This window comes from Argentina anserina, chromosome 3 (genome assembly GCF_933775445.1).
Source record: "Argentina anserina chromosome 3, drPotAnse1.1, whole genome shotgun sequence".
Classification (NCBI taxonomy): Eukaryota; Viridiplantae; Streptophyta; class Magnoliopsida; order Rosales; family Rosaceae; genus Argentina; species Argentina anserina.
Genome location: NC_065874.1, coordinates 467,907 through 492,758, shown reverse-complemented (window position 1 = coordinate 492,758; position 24,852 = coordinate 467,907). Strand labels below are relative to the sequence as shown.

The 24,852-nt window shown below is 38.4% G+C and overlaps 6 protein-coding genes and 1 non-coding gene across 8 annotated transcripts; 2 read left to right on the top strand and 5 right to left on the bottom strand.

Annotated features, from left to right (window-relative positions):
- Nucleotides 1-1,300: 1,300 nt before the first annotated feature.
- LOC126788149 (uncharacterized) lies at nt 1,301-2,549 on the bottom strand. Its single transcript, XM_050514115.1, has one exon. The coding sequence runs from the start codon at nt 2,357-2,359 to the stop codon at nt 1,688-1,690; it is 672 nt and encodes a 223-aa protein (XP_050370072.1). The 5' UTR covers nt 2,360-2,549; the 3' UTR covers nt 1,301-1,687.
- Nucleotides 2,550-3,097: 548 nt separating this feature from the next.
- Nucleotides 3,098-5,205, bottom strand: LOC126788135 (probable carboxylesterase SOBER1-like). Its single transcript, XM_050514103.1, has 6 exons — nt 4,967-5,205; nt 4,529-4,581; nt 4,291-4,414; nt 4,088-4,209; nt 3,545-3,652; nt 3,098-3,447 (listed from the first exon to the last, which is right to left on the bottom strand). Exons 1-6 carry the CDS (start codon nt 5,112-5,114, stop codon nt 3,361-3,363), a joined length of 642 nt encoding a protein of 213 aa, XP_050370060.1. The 5' UTR covers nt 5,115-5,205; the 3' UTR covers nt 3,098-3,360.
- Nucleotides 5,206-6,408: 1,203 nt separating this feature from the next.
- LOC126788388 (uncharacterized) lies at nt 6,409-9,035 on the bottom strand. Its single transcript, XM_050514376.1, has 3 exons — nt 8,621-9,035; nt 7,142-7,300; nt 6,409-6,809 (listed from the first exon to the last, which is right to left on the bottom strand). The coding sequence occupies exons 1-3, from the start codon at nt 8,936-8,938 to the stop codon at nt 6,687-6,689; spliced, it is 600 nt and encodes a 199-aa protein (XP_050370333.1). The 5' UTR covers nt 8,939-9,035; the 3' UTR covers nt 6,409-6,686.
- A 1,238-nt stretch (nt 9,036-10,273) lies between these two features.
- LOC126789648 (small nucleolar RNA snoR109) lies at nt 10,274-10,372 on the top strand. The gene has a single exon (XR_007671564.1). It is a non-coding gene; the product is annotated as a small nucleolar RNA snoR109 (small nucleolar RNA).
- A 470-nt stretch (nt 10,373-10,842) lies between these two features.
- On the bottom strand, nt 10,843-12,254 carry LOC126789462 (uncharacterized). Its single transcript, XM_050515614.1, has 2 exons — nt 11,825-12,254; nt 10,843-11,360 (listed from the first exon to the last, which is right to left on the bottom strand). Exons 1-2 carry the CDS (start codon nt 12,252-12,254, stop codon nt 10,843-10,845), a joined length of 948 nt encoding a protein of 315 aa, XP_050371571.1.
- A 3,493-nt stretch (nt 12,255-15,747) lies between these two features.
- On the top strand, nt 15,748-18,155 carry LOC126786788 (alkaline ceramidase). The gene is made up of 3 exons (XM_050512711.1): nt 15,748-15,938; nt 16,443-16,779; nt 17,357-18,155. Exons 2-3 carry the CDS (start codon nt 16,526-16,528, stop codon nt 17,868-17,870), a joined length of 768 nt encoding a protein of 255 aa, XP_050368668.1. The 5' UTR covers nt 15,748-15,938; nt 16,443-16,525; the 3' UTR covers nt 17,871-18,155.
- Nucleotides 18,156-18,536: 381 nt separating this feature from the next.
- On the bottom strand, nt 18,537-22,799 carry LOC126786412 (phosphatidate cytidylyltransferase 2). Of its 2 annotated transcripts, none has more exons than XM_050512233.1 (12): nt 22,657-22,799; nt 21,798-21,938; nt 21,235-21,491; nt 20,985-21,136; nt 20,706-20,847; nt 20,465-20,621; nt 20,124-20,171; nt 19,947-20,033; nt 19,622-19,750; nt 19,467-19,523; nt 19,101-19,184; nt 18,537-19,002 (listed from the first exon to the last, which is right to left on the bottom strand). In XM_050512233.1, exons 2-12 carry the CDS (start codon nt 21,873-21,875, stop codon nt 18,919-18,921), a joined length of 1,275 nt encoding a protein of 424 aa, XP_050368190.1. In that variant the 5' UTR covers nt 21,876-21,938; nt 22,657-22,799; the 3' UTR covers nt 18,537-18,918. The 2 variants fall into 2 exon arrangements, with proteins under 2 accessions (XP_050368190.1, XP_050368191.1); XM_050512234.1 differs by having other exon boundaries at nt 19,622-19,751; nt 19,960-20,033.
- Between the last annotated feature and the right edge of the window lie 2,053 nt (nt 22,800-24,852).

Here is a 24,852-nt window from a genome sequence, read left to right as displayed (position 1 = left end):
AAGAAGAAGCAGACATTAATCACAGATATACAATCCAAAATTGCATATACACTAGGGGCGGCAAAAATGAGCCTAACAAAATCGAACCAAGCCTTATTAATCGAACCAAGTAAGTTGGTTACTAAGTATTTCGGTTATGAAAACTTCGGTACGGTAGTACCGAACTGATTTCTCTAAGTTGGGACGGTAATGGTAATGGTAATAGTTTTGGCAAAAGTTAGTATTAACGTACCAACCGAGTTTTTTTATTTTTTATTTTTTTAATTTATTATTACATATATTGATCTTAGTTGTTGATATATTTCAAATTAGGGCTCGTCAACGGGCCGGCCTTGTGAGCTTGTATTAGGAAAAAAAAATATAATACTCTTATTTAAGAGTTTAAAACAATAAAAAGATTATTAGACAACATTCTTTAAAAAGTCACAAATAAATTCTAATTTTGAAATTGTCAATCGACACCCATAGATGTGATCGATATATATATTTAGGGACCTTGTAAAATTTTTGTCAGTTCTAAACATGGTTTGACCGTCTGTACTTACGGTTAACAAAAAAAGAGGCGTTTTGACATAATAAAACCTCATTGACCGGGGCTTTACCAAATGAGTTTCCTTGTCGCGACCATGCACGATTGGTGATAAAAATTAGAAATTAGGTGATTTCAAATATGTAAACAGTTTTCGACATTCGCATTTTAGTAATCGGTCCTCCCTTTGAGCATATTAGTGGTGTTTTTGGTTTACCGAAAATTCCGACGATCAAACGAGGTCCGAATTGGATGAAATTTTAAAAGGGTCACTAAATATATATATCGATCACATTGGATGGTGTTGATCGATTCCGAGAAGTTTCCTTCATATAGTCGTTTCATAATGCGATGGTTTTATTATAAACCTAATATAAAGGTTATGATACATTAGTGGACACTTCGGCGATCGACAACTCCAGTTCGAAATATGGTCGATCGACACCAGCAGATGTGATCGGTATATATATTTAGAGAACCAATGTCTAAAGCTCCAGCTCAGTCCAAACAAATGTCTAGCACAAGAGGAGATTGAAGTCATCGATGTTGCTATTCTGTATGAGTCATTCAATTTGTTCATGTTATGATGTTGGAGTGTTGGACAATACTATATAATTACATTTGCATTTGAGGGATATTGTTGTATTAAGGAGTTCGGTCCAAAATCCAACTATGAACTATGAAGTTTGTTTAAATTTCTTTTGTCAGCAAAGAAATTGGTCTGGACTTTAAACTTAATTGGGTTGATATCATATCTTGGTAGAAATTAATTACTAACTAAACTAAATATATCGATATACCAAAAATTTAGTACAAAGGCTTAAGTGATCGGTAATGGTACAAATTTTCTAATTTAACCAAATGAATTGATCATGTGCCGAACCCAGCCCTAATATACACAGATTTCAACATGCATATCTCATTATCTCTATATCCATTGTGGTAAGTAAATTTGCAATAACCAAATTACACATCTAGTTGGTGATGACCCAAGAGTCAAAATTCAGCTACCCATTTCCTTTTTACATATACCTGAAAGGGTAATTTACTGAAGAGAAGAAAAAAAGAAGAAGGAAATTTAGAGTATTTTTCTTCCTTGAACATGAAGAAGATGAGTTCTTTTTGTTACTAAATTAACAAAACCCACCTGATCATATTTTACTGGTTCCAGATACCACCCCATATCCTCTCTCCCAGAAAGCTCACAAATTTTCTCACTGATCCCTTACTTTCTTCATCTCCATCAAGATCAACAGAGTCAGTACTACTACTACTGTTACTCTCCTCCACCATGTTAGGCTTCACCAGCTGATGATCCTTCTTCTTCAGATTCAAGTCAGATCCTTGACCCGGCCCTTTACTACTGCCTCCTCTCTTGTTATTGTGCCGCTTCTCTTTCTTACCATTCTTTGACCCTGCCGCTTTAGTATTACTGCCACTCTGAGATGATGGTAACCCGTCTTCAAAAGCATCGATGATCTCATGGATCAGCTCTCGATTCGGCGACTCGTCCCATCTGGCCCAGTAGCTCGTGTAGCACCTGAAGCAGCTGCAGTTGAACCTTGCCGGGTGGTCTCCGCCGCCTCCTTTTGCGGCTGAACTCTTTCGGTTGTTAGCGGCTGTGGTCTTACGTGAGGAGGGTGAAGAAGGTAAGCTGTTGTTGTTGTTGGTGTTAAGGTGGGAGCTGGAGATGAGGTAAGCCAGGACCTCCCTGTCCTCGAGAGACAGGGCCGCCGCGAGGGCTAGGATGGTGACGGGAAGGAAGGACAAGTGGTCGGAGACGATTGGCGGCGACGGATGAACCGTGCCTCTGCGGTACAGCTTCTTCATTTCTTGGCACAGAGAGAGAGATACGGGTTTCTGGTGTTTGAAGGGTTGATGAGGTTTTTATTCAAGACATTGGAGTTGGTGTTCTTGTCTTTGTGATGTATGAGACTATGAGGTTTCTGAAAGTAGTTGGGTTGAGATTGGCTGCGACGCATGTGTAATAAGTGTGATTCTCTGTAGGGCTGTGATTGGTGTAGATTACCAGATCAGTCTCTCTATCCTACCGTGGGTGAGCTTAGAGCTTAGCAGGGGTTGGTAATCTGGTGGGGGCTTAAAACTGACTTCTGAGCTTGGAACTTGTCTCAGTTCTGAACGTCCAAGTATATATTTTTTTCAACCTTTTATTACTCGCATGTGAGTACTGAGATTAACCTAATCCCTGGACAAAGGTGTTGGATGACCTCGAAGTTTCTTGTTATATGTCTTTGTTATGTTTGATAATGCCAATACAAATTTGATAATGCCGTTTTCTGACTGTGTCAAAGTAAGTTTAAGATGCTTTTCAGTTTTCAATAATGACATTTCAATTTGCGAGTATAATTTGTCATTATTTCGGAGTTAATGGAATCTAATGACGTGCATTTTGGGGCTTGAACAAGACTTCGAAGCTGAATATACCCTGTGAAAAGATAAGAGTCTAAATTGGACAATGTGGTGTATAGAGTTCGATACAAAGACAAAATATTGAATCTATGTTCTTTACTTCAGATAGTGAACTTATAAATAAGGAAATGCGTGAGCTTATAAATACTATGCTAACTTCAAACAGTGAACGGTTTGCACAAAAGGAAGTTCAGATAACGACAATGATTGACGGAGCAAAACAGGGTAACCATGAAAGGCTACTTATATAGCCTTCCTCGCATAATCAGATTCAAGAGAGTGCTCATTTCAGATAAGCAAAAGGGTAGAACATCAATATGACATTAGTCACATTACCCGACTAAAATGATAAACTGGACTGTTACATTCTTTCAGTTGTAATGATTACTCCCTACGGATGTTCAAGAACCATTTAGACGAGTTTTGATCCATGACTCCAGGTGCTTTAGCTCATCGTTGCTTATGGAATGGTCAAGACCTGGATAAGCCTGCAGATTTAGAAGCAGTAATGCAATCAAATGTTTAGGAATTGTAAGAAAAACCAAGTATACTTCTGAAAAGTGCTACATTAGCTGCAGATAATACCTTGAATTCACAGCTGACACCAGCTTGTTCGAGGAAAGGAGGACCTGCTTGTCCAGCTTCGAACATTACGATTTCGTCAGCAATTCCATGAGACCACAAAATAGGTGTCTGCACATGTATAGGTATCAAAACGTTTGGTTCAAGGTAATTTCACAACAAAGCAACAGTAGCTTTGTAACTCTAATCAAACATACCATCAGCAAAAACACGACTGAAAATTTTGATTTCTAACTAAAAACTTTCATACGACGCAGGACATACAATAGAATATAACAGACTTTGAAAACTCATGTGATCAATCTCCTATGAATGGCAAAAAAACATATTTTCCCTCTTCAAATCAGTCGGACTGCCAGTTGATCAGGATATGTGATCAATGCATGAAGTCATCACCTTCGACATGATGCAACAAATAGACAGCATGTGCTCCTTGAGTTTCAATACTTAGATTACAATGAAAATAGCAGATAGAAAAAGACGAGCAAAATGAGATTTTCTGCATAGCACTGTTGGTTGAATATAAACTTCAGAAATGAAAAGTACCCTTTTTGCCTCTGCGGTGATCTGTTGAACCATAGATGAATTGAAAGGAAGCCATCCACTAAAGACTGCAGCACCTCCTAGTGTTTTAGGGTAGAACAGAACACTTGCCAATGTCAAGGCACCTGAAACAAAGAAGTGTATTTACCAGTTACCACAAGTAAAGAAAATCTAATCCTGCAAATCTGTGAGAGAAGGAGAGAGACCTCCTTGACTGAATCCACACACAAACACATTTTTAGGATTGGTGCCAGCAGCTATCTCATTGTCTATTATCTTATGCACGTTCCTAACTGCTTTGAGAAGACCACTTTCATCATTTGGAGAATTCTGAGACATGTAATAACATAGTAAGCATCGCTTCAAGAACCAGGACAAAGCATGGGGATGAATTTAGGGCTTCAATACCATCCGAAATATGAGCATGTAAGAAGAAAGACTTACGGCTGTTATAGGAATCTCGTGAGTGTCAAACCATGAAGGCATCACAGCACCGCCTGCAATAATAATTCAAATTACTCAACTGAATCACTTCAAAGAGTTAATCTTTCTGCTTCACTAATCAATGCAAGCTCTACTTGTTTCAAAATCCACCCCAAATAATAAGCAAAAACACTTAACCATCTTTAAATCAGGACTTTCATACATCATCATTTCGAAAGGCTTCCGGAACATAATAACTGCCTCAAGTAACACGTCTTCAGTTCATTGTTCTTCATTAACACCACTAACATTTCAAAACTTAACACAACAAATTGTAACTATTTCAATCAAACCCTTCAGTGTTGGTGACTCTGTTTCAATAAAATCCTAAACCCCAACACCAATAATGAAACTAAAATCACAAAACAAATCAATTGAGACCTTAAAATGTATACTCACCGTTGCATGAGACTGGGATTGAGGGAGCAGATGGGAAGGACCAAATGGTGTTCCTGAACTCCGGGGAAGTGAAGAGGGTCTTGATGGGCTCGTTAGCTGGGCCCGACTCGCCCGACCCATGAAGCCACAGAACAAAGCTGCGAGCCATCGACGTGTCTGGTCTCGGAGAATGGTTTGGCCGGGAGAGTAGTATGAACAAAACGGTGCGACTGACGGTGGCGATAAGAACGAGGTTTTGGTAAATCAAATGTTGAAAAGACTATAATATCCTTGAATTGAGCAAATTTGGGCCTTAAAGCAGGCCCAGGTTTTACTACGGTTTACTCTGGAACCTGAAAACTTCGCTGGAAGAAAAATTGTGAGAACTGAGAAGCAACGTACCCTTCCCTCCGGCAACAGTTGCGTTCGTTCAAATCTATAATGAAGCGACTGTACAGTAGATGCGGAAGGGTACGTGCATACGTATCAGTTTTGCATGCATTCCTAACCAGGCAAGCGTCGCAACCCTACGCGAAAAGGTACCATGAACATTATTTATACACCAACGTAAGTCGTCGTCCATGGAGTTCTCTCATTCAACATCTGAAACTTCAACTTCAGTTCAACACACATACATTTCAAGTTTCAAGTTTGGAGGATGGATAACGAAGGTGACTTCAGTATGATCGCTATAATGCTGGCCTTGGTGGTGGCCGGATGCGTCTTCTTTCTGCCGCTGCTTATGGGACCGGTGCACCCACCGTCGTTTGCAGTTCTGGTTATCATCCCCGTGATTCTGCTTGCCGCCTTTATTTTCCTTCACCAGGCGTCTAAATGACCCTGTGTGGTCTTAAGGAAGATCTTATATTTCTATCTACTGATGCTGGAAGTTTTTAATGAATCTTTCTATTGATGTAATAAGTTCAGCAAGTATTTAATAAAGTTTGGGCCAAACTGTTTGGCTCACATTTTAGTTACTTATCTGATTCTGTTTGCTTGATCCCCCTTGATGTTAATTACAATATCGATTCGTGCTCTCTAGTCATGTTAACTATGACGGTGTGAATGATAATGGCTGAGATTGAGTTGCGCCTTATTTTAGTTTGGAGTTGGCATTTTGCGATCGGTAGTGCTTATTTACTTCTATAATCTTCAAAGGACTTTCACCCCCAAAGAAGTTTGTATGAAACTCATCTTAGTTTTGCAATCACCTCGGTTCAAAAAGTAGATTTAATGGTTTTCAGAGACCAACATTTTTACTAGACTTGACGCTGAATCAAATCATTCCTGCTAAACATTCATCGTGATTACTTGTGTTTTTGTGAATTCCAGACTCGACCCTTCCACTCTTCCTTCATATATAATCCATAAATCTGAACATGCAGATCGACTCGGTACACTGATCCATCTATCTCAACAGCTTGAAATTTAGTAGACTATGTACGTATTATAAACAATAATCATAATCATAAATCTTGTTTCAAATATAAAAATCGAATTCCAGTACCAAAGGTTTTATCATTGTAATGCTGAAAAAGAATGGGATTGCAACTTATACTAAATGGGTGCAATATGCAAACAATCAACTCAGCAATGAAAAACTCAAATTAAGAATTCTAATGGTACATTTCACATTCTCTATATGCCAAAAAATTGCATTCGCTTTCGGCACCAAGAAATTAGCTGCTGGCGGTAACATTCTCAGTGTCAAAAAACCAATGACCTCTGCTGTTGGCAACTGCTACCCTTTTCTCGTTTCATCAGTTTTCATAGCAGAACTATCATCACTGTCATGTCCATTCAAGCCCAAACTTAAATCCAAAGTGCTTTCATTTAGATCTTGACATACTACCTGATTATAATCCTGAAAATAAGACAAAAAATTAATGGAAGTGAATATTACTTTTAATAGAAGTAAAGCAAACCCCATTGATGCAGTAACATATACTACAAATCTACTGATCCTTATATGGGGGTAACCTTTATTAATCTGTCTGGAAATCTCTTCCTGTAATCGTCTTAAACAGACTAATAAAGGGCATTCATGTTTACCCCATCAAATCGTAACTACATGCAGAGACAATTGTTCGTAATCATCAGTCATCACTCAACACCAAATTCCACCCGCCCAATGAATATCTAAGCTTGTTGGTAGGAAACACAAAAGGCAAATATATGAGAGGGAAAACAATTAACCTGATTTTCTTCCATAGGGACATCATTAATGTCAGGTTTTTCATCCAAACCCTCATCCTTGGTGGTTACCTCTATTTCAGCTGGCTCAGTTTCTATCAAGTTAGCTTCCTCTTCAACCTGCTCTGAAGCCTCATTTTGTTGTTCCTCTAATAAAGCAATCTGTTTTGTCAAATATAAAACAGCTGAAGTCAATCGTTCAATAACAAACACCAACAAATCATACAGAGTACTCACAAGTGAATAGTTATTTGAGGCATAGTTACCGCACAATATACTAACGGTAGCAATTATTACTATTGTATATTCTACACTCACAATCCACTAAAAGTTTAAAACACATGAACAACCACTGAGATCCCAAATGCAAGGTGCGGATCTGATATAATGAGCCAATTGTACTCTTTCCAAGCACTATCATAAATTTGAGTACAATAAACTATAGGGCAGTTCCATGTGCACTTATTTTCCTGAAATCATGAGGGTAAACCATATCACCCCCCTGATGGGCTGTATTTCAAACAATCTGAATATATCACAATCCAGACATGTACATATCGCAAGGTGAATAGTACTGATGTTGTCAACTTAGCTGGGCCTAAATAATCAGAATGATGCTTAATTCAGTTTATCATACTAGCGCAGGTTCTATAAAAGAGATGACTGGATGATCGTGAAAAAGGCATTCACAAATCAACTAATCACCAAGTGTCTTAGTTATGTGCATCTATAAAAGCAGGCTATATATCTCGAAGTTTTGAATATTAAAAGTTACTTGATCTCAATCTTGCACTTGAAAAGCTAAAAAAGCCGTCAATCTTCACTCCATCACACAAAACTTAAACAGAGCATCAACAAATACACCTAATGGCTTACAAGTGTTTGCAAATTTTCTATTTACTGAACTCCGAAGAACTAACCTACCAAACCAAACCAAAATAGAACTAGTAACTTGACTAACTATAATAAGCAGATCACTCTCGACTGATAACATAAGACCATCACTGCAAAACCCAAATATCTCATATAATTCGAAGCAGACACAAGACTGACAAGAGACCTCACCAACTCATCTTATTCAAGGCAGACAAAGACATCATTCAGTTACAGTTATACATTCAATAAGCTTGATGCACCTCAAGTAAATTGCAACACGAGAAACTAACAACTCGTGAATCCTACATTCCTTCTGCAATTTCCCCTGGACATAATTTAGCTGATTTCAAACCAACAACTCGAATTCACCTCCAACTATGAAATCAAACACAAACAATCATTAAATAACATAAATTTACTGTTCCCTCAATCCCCAAAACCATACTCCACCAATCACTAATTCACTATTAATCCCTCAAATTCAATTACACAGAAAACCCAACTCAATCATAAACAAGCCTAATACTTTTCCCACAAGAACAAACACCCACAAGAACACTAATCACACCCAAATCAAAGCATCCAAGAACCCCAAAATCAAATTACCGGAATGTATTTAAATCTGCGGCGAGGCGGCTCCTCCACATCGTCGGCCTTGTCGCTGCTGCCATTGGCGGCGGCGTCGGCAGCGTTTTGGTTTTGGGTGATTGGGGCCCACTTGAAAAGAAGGAGGTGGGAACCGTTATTACCGTTAGGGGTAGTGCCCCCATTGCTGTTAATCTGGTGAGAGTGAGAGTGAGATGTGTGGGCAGGAGGAGCTACGTGGACCCACTTCTTCTTCCACTTCCTGACGGGGCCATTGAACACCGTGGCTGGTCCGTACCGGGTCGAGGTCCGACCCGTTCGGGCCCCAACTCCCTCCATCGGATCTTCCGGTTTCTTCTCTGCGTTGGCGATTCGCTGGGCGTCAGATCTTCGCGGCAAAATTAAAAGAGACCCTCTCTGAGGTTTAATTGGGTTTGAGATCTTTGTTTTCTTTCTCTCTTTTTTCTCTTTAAAAACGCAAGAGGGAGACGAGGTTGCGTTTTATGGTTTGCGTGTTTTTGAAGGATTGGCCGGTGCCCGGTGCCTTATTTACTCGAGAACTATCCAATGGGGGATGTCCACGTGTGCTCTTGTATTTGAGTGTTGTTTCACTTCTCTCCCTTTGCCTTTCCTAATCCTTGTAGGTGAAAACAATTCTCCTCGTTGAATTAGAGTTAGGGGGTATGTCACACTTTCTAAAAAAATAAATAAATAAATAGGGGGGAAGTCACAACCTCTTCTAGTTTGTGAACTACGTTGATCAATTCTTTACAAAAATGAGCAAGCGCGTCTCTCATTTTAAATTTAGAGTTCAAAATGTACAATATCGAAAGTTTCAATTTCCCTCCCTTTATAATATATGCTTGCGCTTTTACATTATTCTAAATCTCAGGTTCATAAGCTCATTTGCACGCTGTAAATAATAGCCTGCCACTTGGAACAAGATCGGGCGATTTCTTCCGTGATTCTATATATCCACCAGGCCATGAATGAACTCAAATCCAGAGCTAGCCCCACAGTATAACACTGCTAATTGGCGCCGATTTGTTGCACCAACATCTTTTTTCCTCATCCAATGTGCACACATTACCCACTTCAAATATTTTCATTGGCTTCGGGTGATCCTTGTTGTTATCCACGACTTTCAGTATGATAGGCATCAGAGTGGTTCGTACACTTGCGAAATCAGATGAGCGAGGATTTTTGGTTCAATACTTCAATTACAATGCCATATATTTGCTTCAGTTTCTGGTACTAAATTACCAAAGCTCTTTAATGTGCAATTGCCGAGAGACTCCCTCTTTCTAATTTAGTCGTTTTCCCATTAAAACAAAGTCGTTTTTTTTCTTTTTAGAGTAAGACGAATAAGTTGGGCCGTCGCGTAACTTTCATACATTTCCTTTGGCCCAAAAAGTGGCCACAATCTGAGGGTGTGGCTCACAAACAATTACTTCTATTATAAATAGTCTGTTAGGGTTTAGATATCCCACACCAAATAGCTCTTTTCGTTTCTTCAGTCGTTTTAGCTCCTCCAGTCCTGTTCCTCAGTTATATGATCTCGTCTTTGTTTCTCTGTGTTTTTCAGAATGTTTAAGGTGCTAATTTGTGATTTGTAAAGCTATATTGTACCAAGGCAAGGGTTTATTTTCAGTACTCTTGCCTTGATTGCCAAAGTGGCTGTAGCTAAATTGATTTTCAGAGAAGTTTACTAGCCGCCCGTTGTGAGATTCTAAATCTCTGTCGACGGATCTGCTTACCGAGCTTCTTACATTTCTATTTTGTTTAACTTCTTAATTGGTGTGTGTTTATGATAGATGAGTTCACATTGAGAAGGGAGAGAGGAGGGAAATCTGCATAGGATTTAGCCTTTTCATGAGACCCTTCTCAGAAATCGACATTGTTTCCCTTCCATGCAAATCTGCTTTGATTCCCAGATGTTTGCTTAAACTGGTGCTTGCACATTGAACTTGAACATATTCTTTTTGAAGAACAGAAATATTAATCTTTCACTTTACTTCAAAAATATATAGTTGGTATTTTACACTGGGTTTTCTTCAAACAAACAAATGGTTTTGTACAATTTGACAAGGCCACAAGGCCAAGAACCTAAATCAATCCCCAAGCTTCCTTCTAATAAATTTAAACCAACAAATCACTCCAACTTGTAACTAAGAAGACCAAGAAAATGAGCCAAAATAATGGAGGACAAACGAAGTACGTACTAGGCCATTGAAACGAAGCAGCTACAATTGCATGCCCATGCCTTTGGATTGAAAGGCAGCAGTCAAGTTCCCAATTCTCAGGCCATTCTTTGTAGCGAAGCTGTCTCTGCAATTGTAGGATTTTGGGGGCAGAGCTTCAAAGCCGAATGATCTTTTGACACTAGAACTTTCGTCGAATTCAAATGCTTTGGTTGAAGAAGAAACAGCATTTGTTGTGCGCTTGTAGGAACCAAACCACTTGGCTAGCATGTATGCATTTCTCCTCCATGGTGGCAATGGCATTTCTACACTCTTCATGGACTTTTTAATGGCCGAGCACATAATCCTAACAATTTTCTTCAGCACTTCAACTTTTCCGACAAATATTTGTGGCAGGACATCGTGTAACGATGTGTATCGACTAGTGGGACGGGCGATTTCAAATTCTCCGGTGAAGAATGGTTCGACAATGTAACGAGTTCCATTGACATTGACATCAACAAATTCATAATCCCCTGCTGGAAACCGACTGGATTTAGCCCACTTTGACTTGCACAGACCTGGACAATTTAAACAGATTGAAACATTAGTCACAAACCTCAGGAACTGACACAAAACGGACTTCGAATGAGAGAAGAGATATTCCTGATGAGCTATGTTCTGTTAAACTGAAGTGAAAAAGATGAATGCACGCACAAATCGAGTTTGCCTAAACAATATTGGAGCTTTGACACTTCGCTACACAACGGAAGGAAAATAGAAAATGCGGTTTCCCTAGTAAATGTTTACTCGACAGAGAAAAATCATAATGAGCTGCAAATCTCGAAGAAGCTTTTCAATCTCAACTGAAGTAGTTTATATATACAATTTCTATATAATCAAATTCACTATTGACGTAACTTTACGCCTTCAAAATCTATTAGAGGAATAATATCAATCACTAGCCCTACGACTCTAACTTGATCCAAAATATGATTAGATTAATTATATATGCAACAAACGAAAGAATGAAGCTTTTACTCACCGGCATCAAAACCCTTGTGGCGCAAATGAGTCGTCAGCTTCCTCTTGAACTCTCTGTCCGACCTATCCCCGATTACTGCACAGGCATGTTCAACCTCGGCAACAATGTGTTCCTTCACATCATCGCTACCTTCATTCTTATCCAGCAGCTCTCGTAGTGTAGTCTTGGTCTCTGAATCAGACCGATAACCGCCCTCTACTTCTTCAATAATCTCAAACGAATCCCTCTCGACTTCCTCACCATCATCCCTTGAATCGCCTCTATAATTACCTCGTTCGATAAAAGACTTAACAAGGACAGACAAATCGGCAACGCTCTCTGCCGCCGCCGAGTGCTCGCTGCCGCTGCTCTCGCACAGCCTCACCCTCGCCCCCTCGTCAAACACTGCTGCAACTCTCTGGAACCTCCCTGGCATTCTATATGCCCCCATGTTCTTCACACAACTATAAACCTATCTAGCTATCACAGAAGATCTTGCTTAATTTATGCTTCCTCTCTTCTCTGTAAACTTTTTTACCTTCGGTTTTGGAAGACAATGATTCGAGTGAGTGAGAGAGGGTGTGTGGTTTTATAGGGATAGTGAGGAAGGTGCTGTCATATTGTGGTCATGGTGTTTACATAAACGACATAATATGAGAATGGAGATGTTGACATGATGTGATGAAAGTGGAAGCCGCTGCGTGCCTTACAATTTATAGAAGAGTAGGGATGAAAGAAGGGTTTCGGATTCATCGGGGTTCTAGAAGAGAGGGGTAGGAATTTGTTGCATGTATGTGGGCTTGATCACTCTCTCTAATGAATCTGGTCAATTTAACGTCCCCATTCGGTTGTTTCGTTTTTGTTTTTGGTTTTTATGATACTGGGATTTTGTAGGGGGGATATACTATGAATTGTGTACGAAAGTATTTATTGTTCATCTTGGACTCTAACCATGAATTTACTAGCTAGACTTGTGTATGGGTTTTAAAAAATGTATTGAAGGTCATGCATTTGAGTGGAACGTTCTTGTTTTTACACGAAAGATTATGTTATATATAAACGATCGGTAATGAATTATATTGATGTTATATGTGCGATATATGCATGATAAAAAACCTTATGAAACAATGTAACCTCAATCGATCTCCTCCATATATATACAGGTAATACAGTAGTGTAATTTTAGGTCTTCTCCTCACTATTTTGGTTCCTTGGGAATCAAGTTTGATATTCTCTAATTCTCATTTTTAATACATGATAGACGATAGTTTTATCTCATTTGATTTGACCAGCTCCAACATAACAATCTCCCCTGGTCACATTTTAACTCCATATTTGGAAACTTGGCATGAGGCACTTTTCTTCACACGTGGCGTAGTCTACTACGTCAGTCTTCCCCATCATCTTGGATGTGGAAAATAGAAGCTGAAAGCCTGAGACCCCCATGAAATTATTGGCGCTCCATGAATGTCCAGATTCAATGAACCTCCTTTTTATGTCCACATTCATTGAATCGTAATCTTATCCACTTTCGTTCATCGATCGTAATGAACAAACCCAGGAACGTAAGTAGTTAATTAACAGGTGAAGACGTGAAGTGATATACAAAATCACATGATTCAGCGGGCAAAGAAAATTAAACTTCACTAGTACAAATATGAGCAACAAGCTGTGAGAGGTGTTGCAAGCTGTATAGCCACACATAAGTGGGATTTTTGTGTGCTTTCAACACCTCTAACAGCTTGTGAATATTTGTACAAGTGCTTGTGAGCTGTTTTTCCATGATAATTTGGATTTTGGTACGTAGTCTGGTTTGCTGTTCTTATGTAATTGTATGAAGAAGTAAATAATCTTTTGATCGATGCATGCACTTCTAGAAGTAAATAATCACCCGTTCATGGCATGGCCTCATGGGTTTCATTGTACGTTAAGATAAACAACATAAATTAATGTTTATAGCACCTGTTCCAAGTTCCAATAATGGAGCTGGGTGATTATATGATTTGCATGCATTGGACAGAAATACGGTACTGATCGATCGAGTGATCTATGTGTGCAGGTCACTCTATCAGCAGGTCTATATCGCTAGGGAATGAAAGTAAAAGAGGAAGAATAGCATTGACACATCTGGTAATTTTACATAATTCATTTGATATATTCCCGAAAGTAAAGAGTGGAGTGTTAATGAAGTGAAACGTTCTCCTTGTAGTGGTATTAGAAGCTACATACTGTCTCAATCTGCCAATTGAAAATCAGTAGATAGAGCTAGCTAGATAGCAACACAGGCCATGCATATAGAGCAAACCATTAATTGCCTATATTTTTCTAGCCAGCTAGGCAGCAACTTAGGGTTTTGACTTCAAGAGCTCGCAGCTGGCACAGGGTATCGGCACAGGGGACAAACATGGTTGATCTCGAGCCAGTGGACAATGCAGTCTTGATGAGAAGAGTGCACGCAGGGTAAGGCAATAACCGGCCTCAACATTGGTTCATGATCCAATTGATCGAGACAGATAGCAGACGATGGTGTACTTGTAACAACAGCTTCCAATTCCAAACCGTGAAGTATTCTTCTTTCTTCAAATCTTCAATTGAGTGTTTAGATGCAGGATTTAACTTGGACCTGTACGTATCCATAGATTCGGCTATAGCCCTATCAAGGATATGATCTATTTCATCATAATCATGATCGGGCACGGATATAAGGGACATCATATCGACTACAATGGTGTGATTGTTACCGGAGGCGTCCCCGTCAACCGCCTGTAATATATTCTGAACAATAGTAGGGTGCTCGATCATAATCTGGGATCTACGAATCCTCTGTATGTATTTTGTTCTCCAAGCGATCATCCAAACCGGGTCAAGCGGAATACTAAGTGAAGCTTCGATATGACGAGGATCTCTGTAAGAAATATAGGGGGGATCCACCGGTGAACGGCGTCTTTCCAAATCATAAAAAGTGCCTTAATACTATCAGCCTCCTCAAAGCGCTTTGACGAAGAGACCCTTCTGTTGCTTGCCACGCCTCGTCTTGCCGCACCTCAGTACGGAGGTTACGGAAAGATCGAGATATCGGCATGCTTCAAATTAATATTATTCTCCTTGTCCTTACCGATCAGCAGAGACTGAGCGGCAGAAATTATGTAATCACGCACACAAATGCACCAATATATATGTTCACTAGAACCCTAAATCCCAAGTCCACTTAAGGATTAGGAAACAAGATGATTATACAGAAAAGTCTCTGGACCTCAACAAAACATACCGGTCATTATCTTAAACAACCTAAAGCTTTTCAAATATAAAAGCTTGGTTGAGCTACATCATCCATCCAGCCCACATTAAGTAAAAATAATTTAATTTTAGAATTTATTCTATGTGCGGTGTCCCCGGTGTGCAAGTGTACAATGCAAACTTATATTTTGACCGTCGTGGGTTTTCGGTAAGAAGATGAACATCACTAACCTATGACATGTTTATTTTTATCATTTTCAAAACACATACCTTACCGACCCCAACCAAATACATAGTATGCGCAAAAGAAAGATATTTAATTCAGATATTGGTTTTTTTTAATAGATAAAAATTTTTTTGACACTCATACTAGCCTAGGGGTCTTGTGCGGCGGCACCGCCTTCCAGTGATCAGTGCAATTGAGCAGAACCAAGCGTTGTTAAGTACCAACATTCGAAACCTCGGTCTAGACCGATGCCACCCAGCCTGCAGCAAGTGAACCAAACCGGACCGTCTGAACCGGTTTTCAGTCGGTTGATTCATTTATAGAAACCAGAAAGGCCACACCTAGTTAGAACTAAATACAGGGTATGGGTCTGAAGATGGGCCGGTCCACCCATATATCTAAGTCGGCACATACGGTATAGCCAAGGAAGTCAAAAGAATCCAAACCATTAGAAAAAGGAAGAAGGAGAGAGAGCAGCAAATAAAAATAGAAAGAAAAAAAGGAAGAAGCGGAATCTCTCTCTCTCTGTCGAACGCGGAAAAGTTATTCTCAGCCTCATAAACCACCTTCCTCTCTTTCTCTCATTTCGAATTTCGAACCAAACCTTACCGCCGTGGAACAACAACGACGAAGTAATGAGATCGCCTTCGCTCAAAACGGTGCGTTTTACAGGTACGAGATCTCTCTTTTTTCTTCTTACATGTATTTTATCTTCGCTTTGGTTCGATTTCGCGGCGGTTTTTGCTAGGTCTTTGAGCGCGGCTAAGTTCGTCGGTAGTGATCTGTGGTCGGGTTTCTGTTCGGGTTTGGATTTTTGTGGATTGGATCTTGATTATGATAATGATCGGGTTAAGGATCTGATTATTCTATTTCTTTAGTAATTTTTATTTTATGCGAACTTATTGTTGCAATTTTAGTGTTTTATGGATTAATTAGTTGATTATTGGTTATTTTGGTACTAGTGAATATGATTATGCGTAATTTTAGTTGGAGTGTTGGAGAAAAGTTGGACAGATTGGCTTTGGTTTAGTAGGTGTGTGATTCGGTTATGCGGTTACGATGCTTCGTATGGTTAATGGATGATCACATTGGTTGAAGTGTTGAAATTGTTGTTGTTAGTGTTGTGATGCGTAATTCGAGTGTGAAAGCATACATCTGAGTAGTGGTATTCTGCAGGTACATGATTTGCAGGTTTTGCGAACTCGTCAACTTTCTAAGTAGGAAACAGAATTGGTTGAGTAGATTTTGTAGAGAGAGGAATGGCTGAGGGAGTATCGAGCTTCTGGGGTCCTGTCACGTCCACGATTGAGTGTTGCGAGAAGAACTATGCCTACTCTTCTTATATTGCAGAGTTCTTCAACACTATGTCGAACATTTCCAGCATTCTCTTGGCACTCATCGGTCTTATAAATGCTCTAAGGCAGCGGTTTGAGAAGAGATTCAGTGTACTTCACATATCTAATATGATACTCGCCATTGGAAGCATGTTATACCACGCTACATTGCAGCATGTGTAAGTACTGTTCTAGATCTTTCTTTAGGAATGTTTGGTTGGCTGTTCTTGTGCTAGAATCAGTAGAATCATGACTTCCCCAACTAAGAGTTTAATGACAGCATGATTAGGAACATGAAAATAATTTCTGACGCAGTTTTAAAAGAATATATACATGTACAAAATATAAGTAACTAAATGAATCAGTAATTGTTTTCCCTGATTACTCAAAACTGTTTAGATTGTTAATTTGAAGATACATCAAAGGTTGTTACCTTCTGCCTCTCTCTGTTTTTCATGAATAGGCTGTGCTAATAGACCATGATTTAGGTTGGTTAGTTTGCAGTGGAGGCATTTAAAGGAGAATTCCTACTATCCTTAATGCTTGAGGAACATATGAGTTCAGGGAATTGGGATGCCAAAGTAAATTGGTTAGGTTGATGGTATCGACTTCCTTATTAATAGCTTGTTTGATTTATACTGGTGTTTATTAAGCAGTCTCTCAGTTCTCTCAACTTTATCATGATGCTTTTTCTTGTCTGAATAATTGCCACAGAAAAACTGAATTCTGAAGACTACTTTTGCAATATATTTGCAGGCAACAGCAAAGTGATGAGACTCCTATGGTTTGGGAGATGCTCCTTTACATGTATATTCTCTACTCCCCAGATTGGCACTATCGCAGTACAATGCCGACATTCCTCTTCCTATATGGTGCAGTCTTTGCTGCTGTTCATTCAGTGGTCAGATTTGAGATTGGATTTAAGGTGCACTATGTGATCTTGTGCCTTCTTTGCATACCTCGAATGTACAAGTATTACATATACACACAGGACGTCTATGCCAAGAGGCTTGCAAAGCTGTACGTGGCCACTCTTCTGATAGGGAGTTTGTGTTGGCTTGGTGACAACGTTTTCTGCAAAGAGGTATCCAGTTGGCCTGTTAACCCACAAGGTCATGCCTTGTGGCATTTATTCATGGGTTTTAATTCCTATTTCGCAAACACTTTCTTGATGTTTTGCCGGGCTCAACAACGAGGATGGGCTCCAAAGATTGTTCATTTTATGGGGCTCTTGCCCTATGTGAAGATTGAAAAACCAAAAACCCAATGAGACGTGAAGTAAATGGCAGGATATAGTTTCAGTTGAGACCATCTACGTGTGATGAACTTCAGCTAGCAAAATGCTGGATTTTTATTCTTTTTAGTTGGGGTATTATCTTAATTTTGGTGTTTTAGAAGTAGAAGATGTAACATACTATAAGCTTTTGTTTGTGATACTGTGCTATACCTTTTTTGATATCCAAGAACTTCCCATCATGGTTTTGTTATCAGATATCAACGGTCACAGGTTATATTGATTGTGTTATTGAAATTCTTAAAATTCATTTGTGCACTGTATCAAGGTTGCTTGTTATTAAATCTTCAAGAAGAAATATCAGAATGGTTGTGCTTTAAAGAACTTACATGACCCGTGCATATAGAATCTCTCTCAAAGCTTATAAGTTGACTATAACTTGTCGGCAAATAGCCTAAATCGATATTGACTAATTACCTTTTGGCAAGGATTCAATCAACTAAATATGTTTTTGACTCCTGTCGTAGAAGCCCTAGCAAATCACATCACACGCAATCCCATCAACAGATTTTCGTGTCAGCTGACTTCTGGAAAAAGAAAAGGACCTGATGCCAACAACCTATAATCCTTTTCTTAACACTGATAACAACATTTCCAATGTCCAGTACAAGAATACTGAAATAGCACAAACAGAGGGGCATGCAGTAGGGCAAAGCAATCTTATAGAACTCCGACAATCATTCAATGGTAATCATAAAAATTAATCAAATCCCACATATTTGACAAACTGACAAAACTAGTTAACTAGACCCATCTTTACAAGTCCATCAAAAGCACAGATACAGGGGAGGGAGGGAGGGAGGACTTCCATCTAGAGTCATGTAAGTTAATGATCAATAGCCACTATGCAAAGTTTCCGCACAGAAGCATGATGCCTCCGACCTAAATATCCCAATGGGGTTGTTCTACGAAAACAGAACTTCACCATTTACAGAATATTTTCCTTTTCCTCTCCTATGACAACATGTATGAACATGCAGGGGAGAGAAGGAACATAACGCAAGTACAGGTTATTCACACATAATCACCCGAGTATGCCGTCCTGCAAGACTTGCTTAAGCTTCTCATACAGAGCTAGCTGCTGCTCGACAGTAAGGTTTGTCAAGATCTACATAGCAGAAAAAGTCAGCACTACCTTCCTTACTAGCTATAAGTCTATAACATAATAACACCGAAGCAAATGTATAGAGCTCGTGAAAATAGTACCTGGTCCAATAAAATTTCAATGGAGAGCTGTTGAGGCAAAACGAATGACTGATGATAGATGTAAGCAAAAACAGCCATTACCATCTACAGTAAAACACAATGTCAGTCACTTGGACATATGTAACAACCACATTGAATCATGTTTACAGCAATCCCTAGTTCCAGAACCAGATTACCCCCTTCAAACATTATCAATGTGTTCTTAAAAAAGGGAATGAGACCCCCATAATACAGTTCAAGAAAACAATTAAAACTTACTAAGCACAAGATTCTCTATAAGCTACCTTTATTAAAGTACATATGTGGCACGCAAATAACAGTATACCCTTCGAAAAACTCCCACAAATAACACTGAAATCAACTTACCTGACAATCCATTCTGTCTGTTATTCCACCATGCCCAGGGATACTGTCACCAAAATCCTATTGGCAAATGGGATAAACCGTTAATATAATGATAAACAATCAGAGTCCAGTATTCCAGAACTGTATCACCCATAATTGCAACATCAGGAGCTTACCTTGACTTTGAAAGCTCTTTTGAAACCACTTGCAAAGAAGCCTCCAAAAGGTGCAATAATGGATGAAAACAAACCAATTGCTAGAGCATGCCATTGAACTGGCATAATTGAGATCCCTTTCCAAGGAAACTGCAACACAATAATCATGAAGGAATCAACATTGAAATCAACTAACTTGATTGGAAGATAGCTTATAGTGAATTGAAGCAGCACATTACGTGTAAAACATCCTTGATTTTGAAAGAAAGTATGCTGATTCAACATGTGATTTCCAGCACAGAGGATTTGGTTTTTAATTCCACAACTAAATGACAAATTTACATACCCATCCTGGGAGCCATCCTGGTAAGGTATGATATTCCGGTGTAAACATTGGACCGGGATCGCACTGAAGCCAACCAGTAGATAAATCCTGCAAGTGCATTCACACAAAAGCAATTCATTTACAGATATTCAATTTCTTGCACAAAAGAAACTGGTTTATACATCATCATAAATGTACCTTTCTCGGGCATGTTAGCCATTGAAACTGTCCCATGATATGTGCAAGCTGCAATTAACAAATGTACATATGATGTTAACACTGTAGATGTGATAGAAGCATGCAACACACGATAATCACTGTCTACAAATTAACTTGCAAACATTCGAGGAAAGAATTTAAGTCTCTGAGAAAACAAGTCCTTTGGAAAAACATATGAAGAGAGGTGGAACTGTTATAATGGGCAAAAGGGTAGGCAAAATACGTTGCTTTAAACCATAATCTGATAGACACCAAGGTTTTACTTTTAACTAAGAAAACAGAATTGTATTTATCACTACAAAGTATAATGGAATGCTCACCCAAAAGGCTGAAAACATAGTTGTAATAGAAGCTCCAATGAACCCCTCCCAAGTTTTCTTAGGAGAAATCTTAATCAAAGGGGTTCTTCCGAAAAAGAAACCGCAAATATAAGCAGCAATATCATTGATGACTATGAGTGTTGCTGGAAGAAGAAACCTGCAACAATGATCCCTTTTATCAGGGGAAGCAACAAAAATAGGAATTGTGTCTGTGCTGTTCTAAATTGAAAAAACTTAGTACCAGAAAATTCCTTCAAAGATGTTGGCTACAGTGAAAGAAGACTGTGTAAACACAATTATTAGAATCATGTGTGTCCATGCATACTGGCCAAATTGATACTTGTACATCTTCTTCTTCAATGTAAGAATGAACCACATAAAACCTGAACCAATGTAGGAGTGATATACTATCAGCAACTAATCCAGATAAATATGGGGCAGCTATTGTGTGTTGTTATTTACTTCTATCCAAAAATATCACTAAATTTAAATATTCCTAAAGCTGTTTATGGCTACTAACCTGCGATGTACAAGAAGTAACAGGCGACCATATGATACTGGATTAGACTGCTCACAACCTTATGTAAAAATTTATCTGAGGTTACAGTGTTGACAAGCCGTTGGCTGAGAATTCGACCATAAACAAACAACATCGCAGTGAAGAAGAAGTGCCTGCACCAGAGAATTCAACAATGAATACAGTAATACAACACTATTATACAGAAACACTAAATTAAACTCGGACACAGAAATGCCTACTCTATCCTCACCAATTTAAGAGTCTGAAACCTGGAAGACACTTATCTTCATGAGCTTTCCTTAAGAGATTAAACAGCTCCTTTGCCATGAAAATTTGGATGACAACCACCATGGCAGTAATAGCAAGATGGCCCATATATATAATTAATGCAAATCCTCCAATCATCCAAACAGTAGAGTATGCCCGAATCCACATTGTCTTGTATTTATTATTGTCATCAACAAGTAAATGACCTCCATTTGTGTTACTAGCATCTGGGATAAGTTGCTGCCATAAAACAAAACATAAAACAACTAAGAATGATCTCCTGATTATCAAAACCAAAGCTATATTTCAGAGCATAATTTTTTCAGCTCTGAACTTAAAAAAGTACAGGATTAAGTACAGAAGTTGAAAAGTACAATCCGAGGATCAGCAGAAAACTACATATGGTCTCTCTGCTAGTACTACTAGACAAATCATTTTGACTGCACAACTTCAGAGAGAGTATGCATTCATTTAATAGAAAATATGATACCGCAAGATTTTTCTATCAGAATGGAGGTAATAACAAAGTATCAAAGTCTAGCAAACCTCAGCTGAGCGTCTACGGTGCCGCAGTCGTGGGGACCTTGGGGTTGATGGGTTTCCGGCAGTATTATCTCTTTGCATGTCTACTCTCTAACTTACTTTCACTCACTAACATGCATGTATTCAGCGGAAAAGAATTGTCACCTGAAACATAAAATCACATTATGATACTACAAGAGGATAATCAGAGTGTAAAGTGATACTGTGCTCATCATTGCAGACTTCACATCATACGATAAAAAACACTTAAATCTTTACTTCACTTACCGCAGTCTAAAGTAAGCCCTAATTTTAATTAGAAATCATAATTATAACAGCTGACTATGGGGATGTAACTAGTTTAAAAACTGCTCTAACAATCCAATTTTCGGCGAACAAGACTATCCAATAATCAAATATAGTACTTTTGCGTCAACTTTCAGCATATCTATCACCTCCCTACCTTCTAATTCCATTTCCAACACAATATGCCAATTCAATAACAGAAATTGCCTCCTAAACAATTAACTCATAGCTAAATCAAACTACAGACTCCGAAAAATTTCCATTTAAAGCAAAACCTAATAATTCTTCATTCAAGTACTCTCACACATTTCTCCAATTCAAAGCTCCAAAATCCTCAATAACATCCACACAAAACTCACCAACTCTCTGAATTCAAACAATTCACAAACATAAAGATAACAGCGCCAAATTCAATCACGCAATTTAAAAACACTGAAGCAACGAATAATCGAACGCGATTTCCACGAAACAAAAACTAGAGACGAACACTACGAAATTCAAATCTGAAAGCTAAGAAAACGAAACAAATTGAACGTGTAAGATTTAAAACAAGAGAGCAAGAAATAGAGAATCAAACCTGGCTTGAGGTTGAGTGATGAGAGTGAGAGAAAGAGAAGCCTGCAAAAAGCAAAAGGAGGCGAATACGAATATTGAAGAAGAAGAAGAAGAAGAAGAGAGTGAGTCCTTTTTCGTTACCGATTTTCTGGAAGAAACTCAACCAAAAATTAATATAGTTTTTTTTTCGGGTATATAGAATAAATTCCTTAGTATTTATAAAAGTTGCGTAACCAAATGGGTTTTGGAGCGTCGGATTTAATGATTAACACGTGGACGGCTATTGGTGAACCTCTTGGTGTGTCATATCGTAAAAAATGTGCTGGCTATTTTGCTCTTAGACCCCTCGATGTTCTTAGAATTCTGTTATTACCTAAATCTTTTACACGCCACTAATCACTAGTTTTTGTAAGGGCAACAAATGCTAGGTACTTGAAGTTGTACGTACATTGTTCAATGGTTTCATTAGTTTTCAAATAAGAGATATACTTATTTTCAATCTTTTGTATTCAATAACCAAATAAACTTTACCGATATATTTAATGTACCTGTATTCAAATTACTCAAGTATAGGGTTACCAGTTACGAAAACAAAACAATATGCCTTATTTATTAAGATTATGAATTGTTGTTCATGAACCAAATTGACTAATTGAGGGTGTAAACCAATATACCATTATTTTATGAAAGGATGAGGCTACTATAATCATTAGGACGTAATAAAAGTTATCGGCCGCGTAACCACGTTCCTTCCATGTGATTACATCAAAAACACAGAGGGGAATGCATATAATTATACAAGGTCCATGGTATGATATATGGTTGAGTGTTGGGTTTATTGCAAATATCTGATTCCAGAAAACTGGGTTGAATATATTTGTGGGATTGGAGTGGTTGAGTACTGGGTTGGACAAGCAATAAATCGTTTGGTGAAATTAAAATCCAATAATAATTGATCTGGGAATTTGTCAAGGACATTGACAAATGACATATGAAGTGTGAGAGCAGTGAAGCACTGAAGCAAGCAACAATGTCCTTTATTATAATATTCTCAAGTCTTCTATCTCTTTGGTTCTTTGCCCACATGTAGACACTTGGAATCTCTTTCAGTTTTGGGGTGCATTCATTTCTATATACTGCAACTTGCACAAGGATAGCTCTATGGAATTGACTACTGTCTGCCTGCCTAAGATAAGAATCAGATTTTTAGTCTACCACATTTTATGATGGAATCATATCATTATATGCATACACGTTGCGACTCTATGGGCTGCAGACAAGATTTTGATTATTATAGAAACCAGTTACCCAACTTTTCAATAGATGTCATTAGATCAGTTGGCAAACTGTTTTTCTATTTTCTGTCTCCCATGGTCAGAGGTTCGAATGCTATCAAATCACCTATTTTTCCAACATTTTCTCTATTTTATTCTACTTTATGGTTTAAAGCAAAGCCAATAGATCATTAACCAGCACTTTTTTATTTTCTTTGGTTAAATTTAATTTAATTTTGTTTTCATTCCCTTTTTTTTCTAACTTTATCTTTCCTGAAACAATTAATATTCTATTTTTCTATTATAATTCTAGCATAACATCGCATAAAAATCTTAAACATGTTTACTCAAATATTTATCTAATAAGATTGAGCTTCGGCTCCAAACTTTATAAAAAAAACACATTTCAATTAGCCTAGACTGAATTTTAATCCTAAATCCGCCATTGTATTCATGCATTGCCTCTCTCACTTCAATAATGGATCAGAGGAAATAGTGCGGCTTACAGTGGCTAACAAATTGTGCTCATGTCAACTATATTTCATGCATGTATATATTGGTCCATTTTCGGTTTTATATCGGCACCTAATTCCAAGTTAACTTGCCCTATGAATGTGGCGATAAGCCTAGACCTTCACTTGTGCTATTGTCGAGGGTGAGCTGTGTGTTCTCTCGACTCCTGTCTTGTAGATCTCACACGAAAGCAGCTGGCTTGTAATGCATGTGTTTAGCTAAATTAACAAAAGAGGGTGAGTTTGAGTTATGTGGTCAATCGCTTATCTGATATTTGGGGTGTGCTATGTGTTCTGACTATCTGAGTTCTGATGTTTATCTCATATCAAAAGCGGGTGAGCTTTAATCAATATGTTTATTCGAAATATAGGTATCCAACAAAAGTAATTAAGTAGCTAATTAGATGCGTTGATCAACGGTGTGTAATAAGC

Bases quoted from the DNA above. Each gene is read 5' to 3' on its own strand.
- LOC126788149 (XM_050514115.1), bottom strand. From the start codon at position 2,359: ATGAAGAAGCTGTACCGCAGAGGCACGGTTCATCCGTCGCCGCCAATC.
- LOC126788135 (XM_050514103.1), bottom strand. From the start codon at position 5,114: ATGGCTCGCAGCTTTGTTCTGTGGCTTCATGGGTCGGGCGAGTCGGGC. The intron at 3,653-4,087 runs GTACTTTTCATT...ATACATGTGCAG, and splicing joins TCACCGCAGAGGCAAAAAGG to ACACCTATTTTGTGGTCTCA. The intron at 3,448-3,544 runs GTATTATCTGCA...CTAAATCTGCAG, and splicing joins GTGTCAGCTGTGAATTCAAG to GCTTATCCAGGTCTTGACCA.
- LOC126788388 (XM_050514376.1), bottom strand. From the start codon at position 8,938: ATGGAGGGAGTTGGGGCCCGAACGGGTCGGACCTCGACCCGGTACGGA. The intron at 7,301-8,620 runs GTAATTTGATTT...TTGACAAAACAG, and splicing joins GCAGATTTAAATACATTCCG to ATTGCTTTATTAGAGGAACA. The intron at 6,810-7,141 runs GTTAATTGTTTT...TCTTATTTTCAG, and splicing joins TCCCTATGGAAGAAAATCAG to GATTATAATCAGGTAGTATG.
- LOC126789462 (XM_050515614.1), bottom strand. From the start codon at position 12,254: ATGGGGGCATATAGAATGCCAGGGAGGTTCCAGAGAGTTGCAGCAGTG. The intron at 11,361-11,824 runs GTGAGTAAAAGC...TAAATTGTCCAG, and splicing joins CCACAAGGGTTTTGATGCCG to GTCTGTGCAAGTCAAAGTGG.
- LOC126786788 (XM_050512711.1), top strand. From the start codon at position 16,526: ATGGCTGAGGGAGTATCGAGCTTCTGGGGTCCTGTCACGTCCACGATT. The intron at 16,780-17,356 runs GTAAGTACTGTT...ATATATTTGCAG, and splicing joins CACGCTACATTGCAGCATGT to GCAACAGCAAAGTGATGAGA.
- LOC126786412 (XM_050512233.1), bottom strand. From the start codon at position 21,875: ATGCAAAGAGATAATACTGCCGGAAACCCATCAACCCCAAGGTCCCCA. The intron at 20,172-20,464 runs GTGAGCATTCCA...TGTTAATTGCAG, and splicing joins CTATGTTTTCAGCCTTTTGG to CTTGCACATATCATGGGACA. The intron at 20,034-20,123 runs GTACATTTATGA...ATGCACTTGCAG, and splicing joins GGCTAACATGCCCGAGAAAG to GATTTATCTACTGGTTGGCT.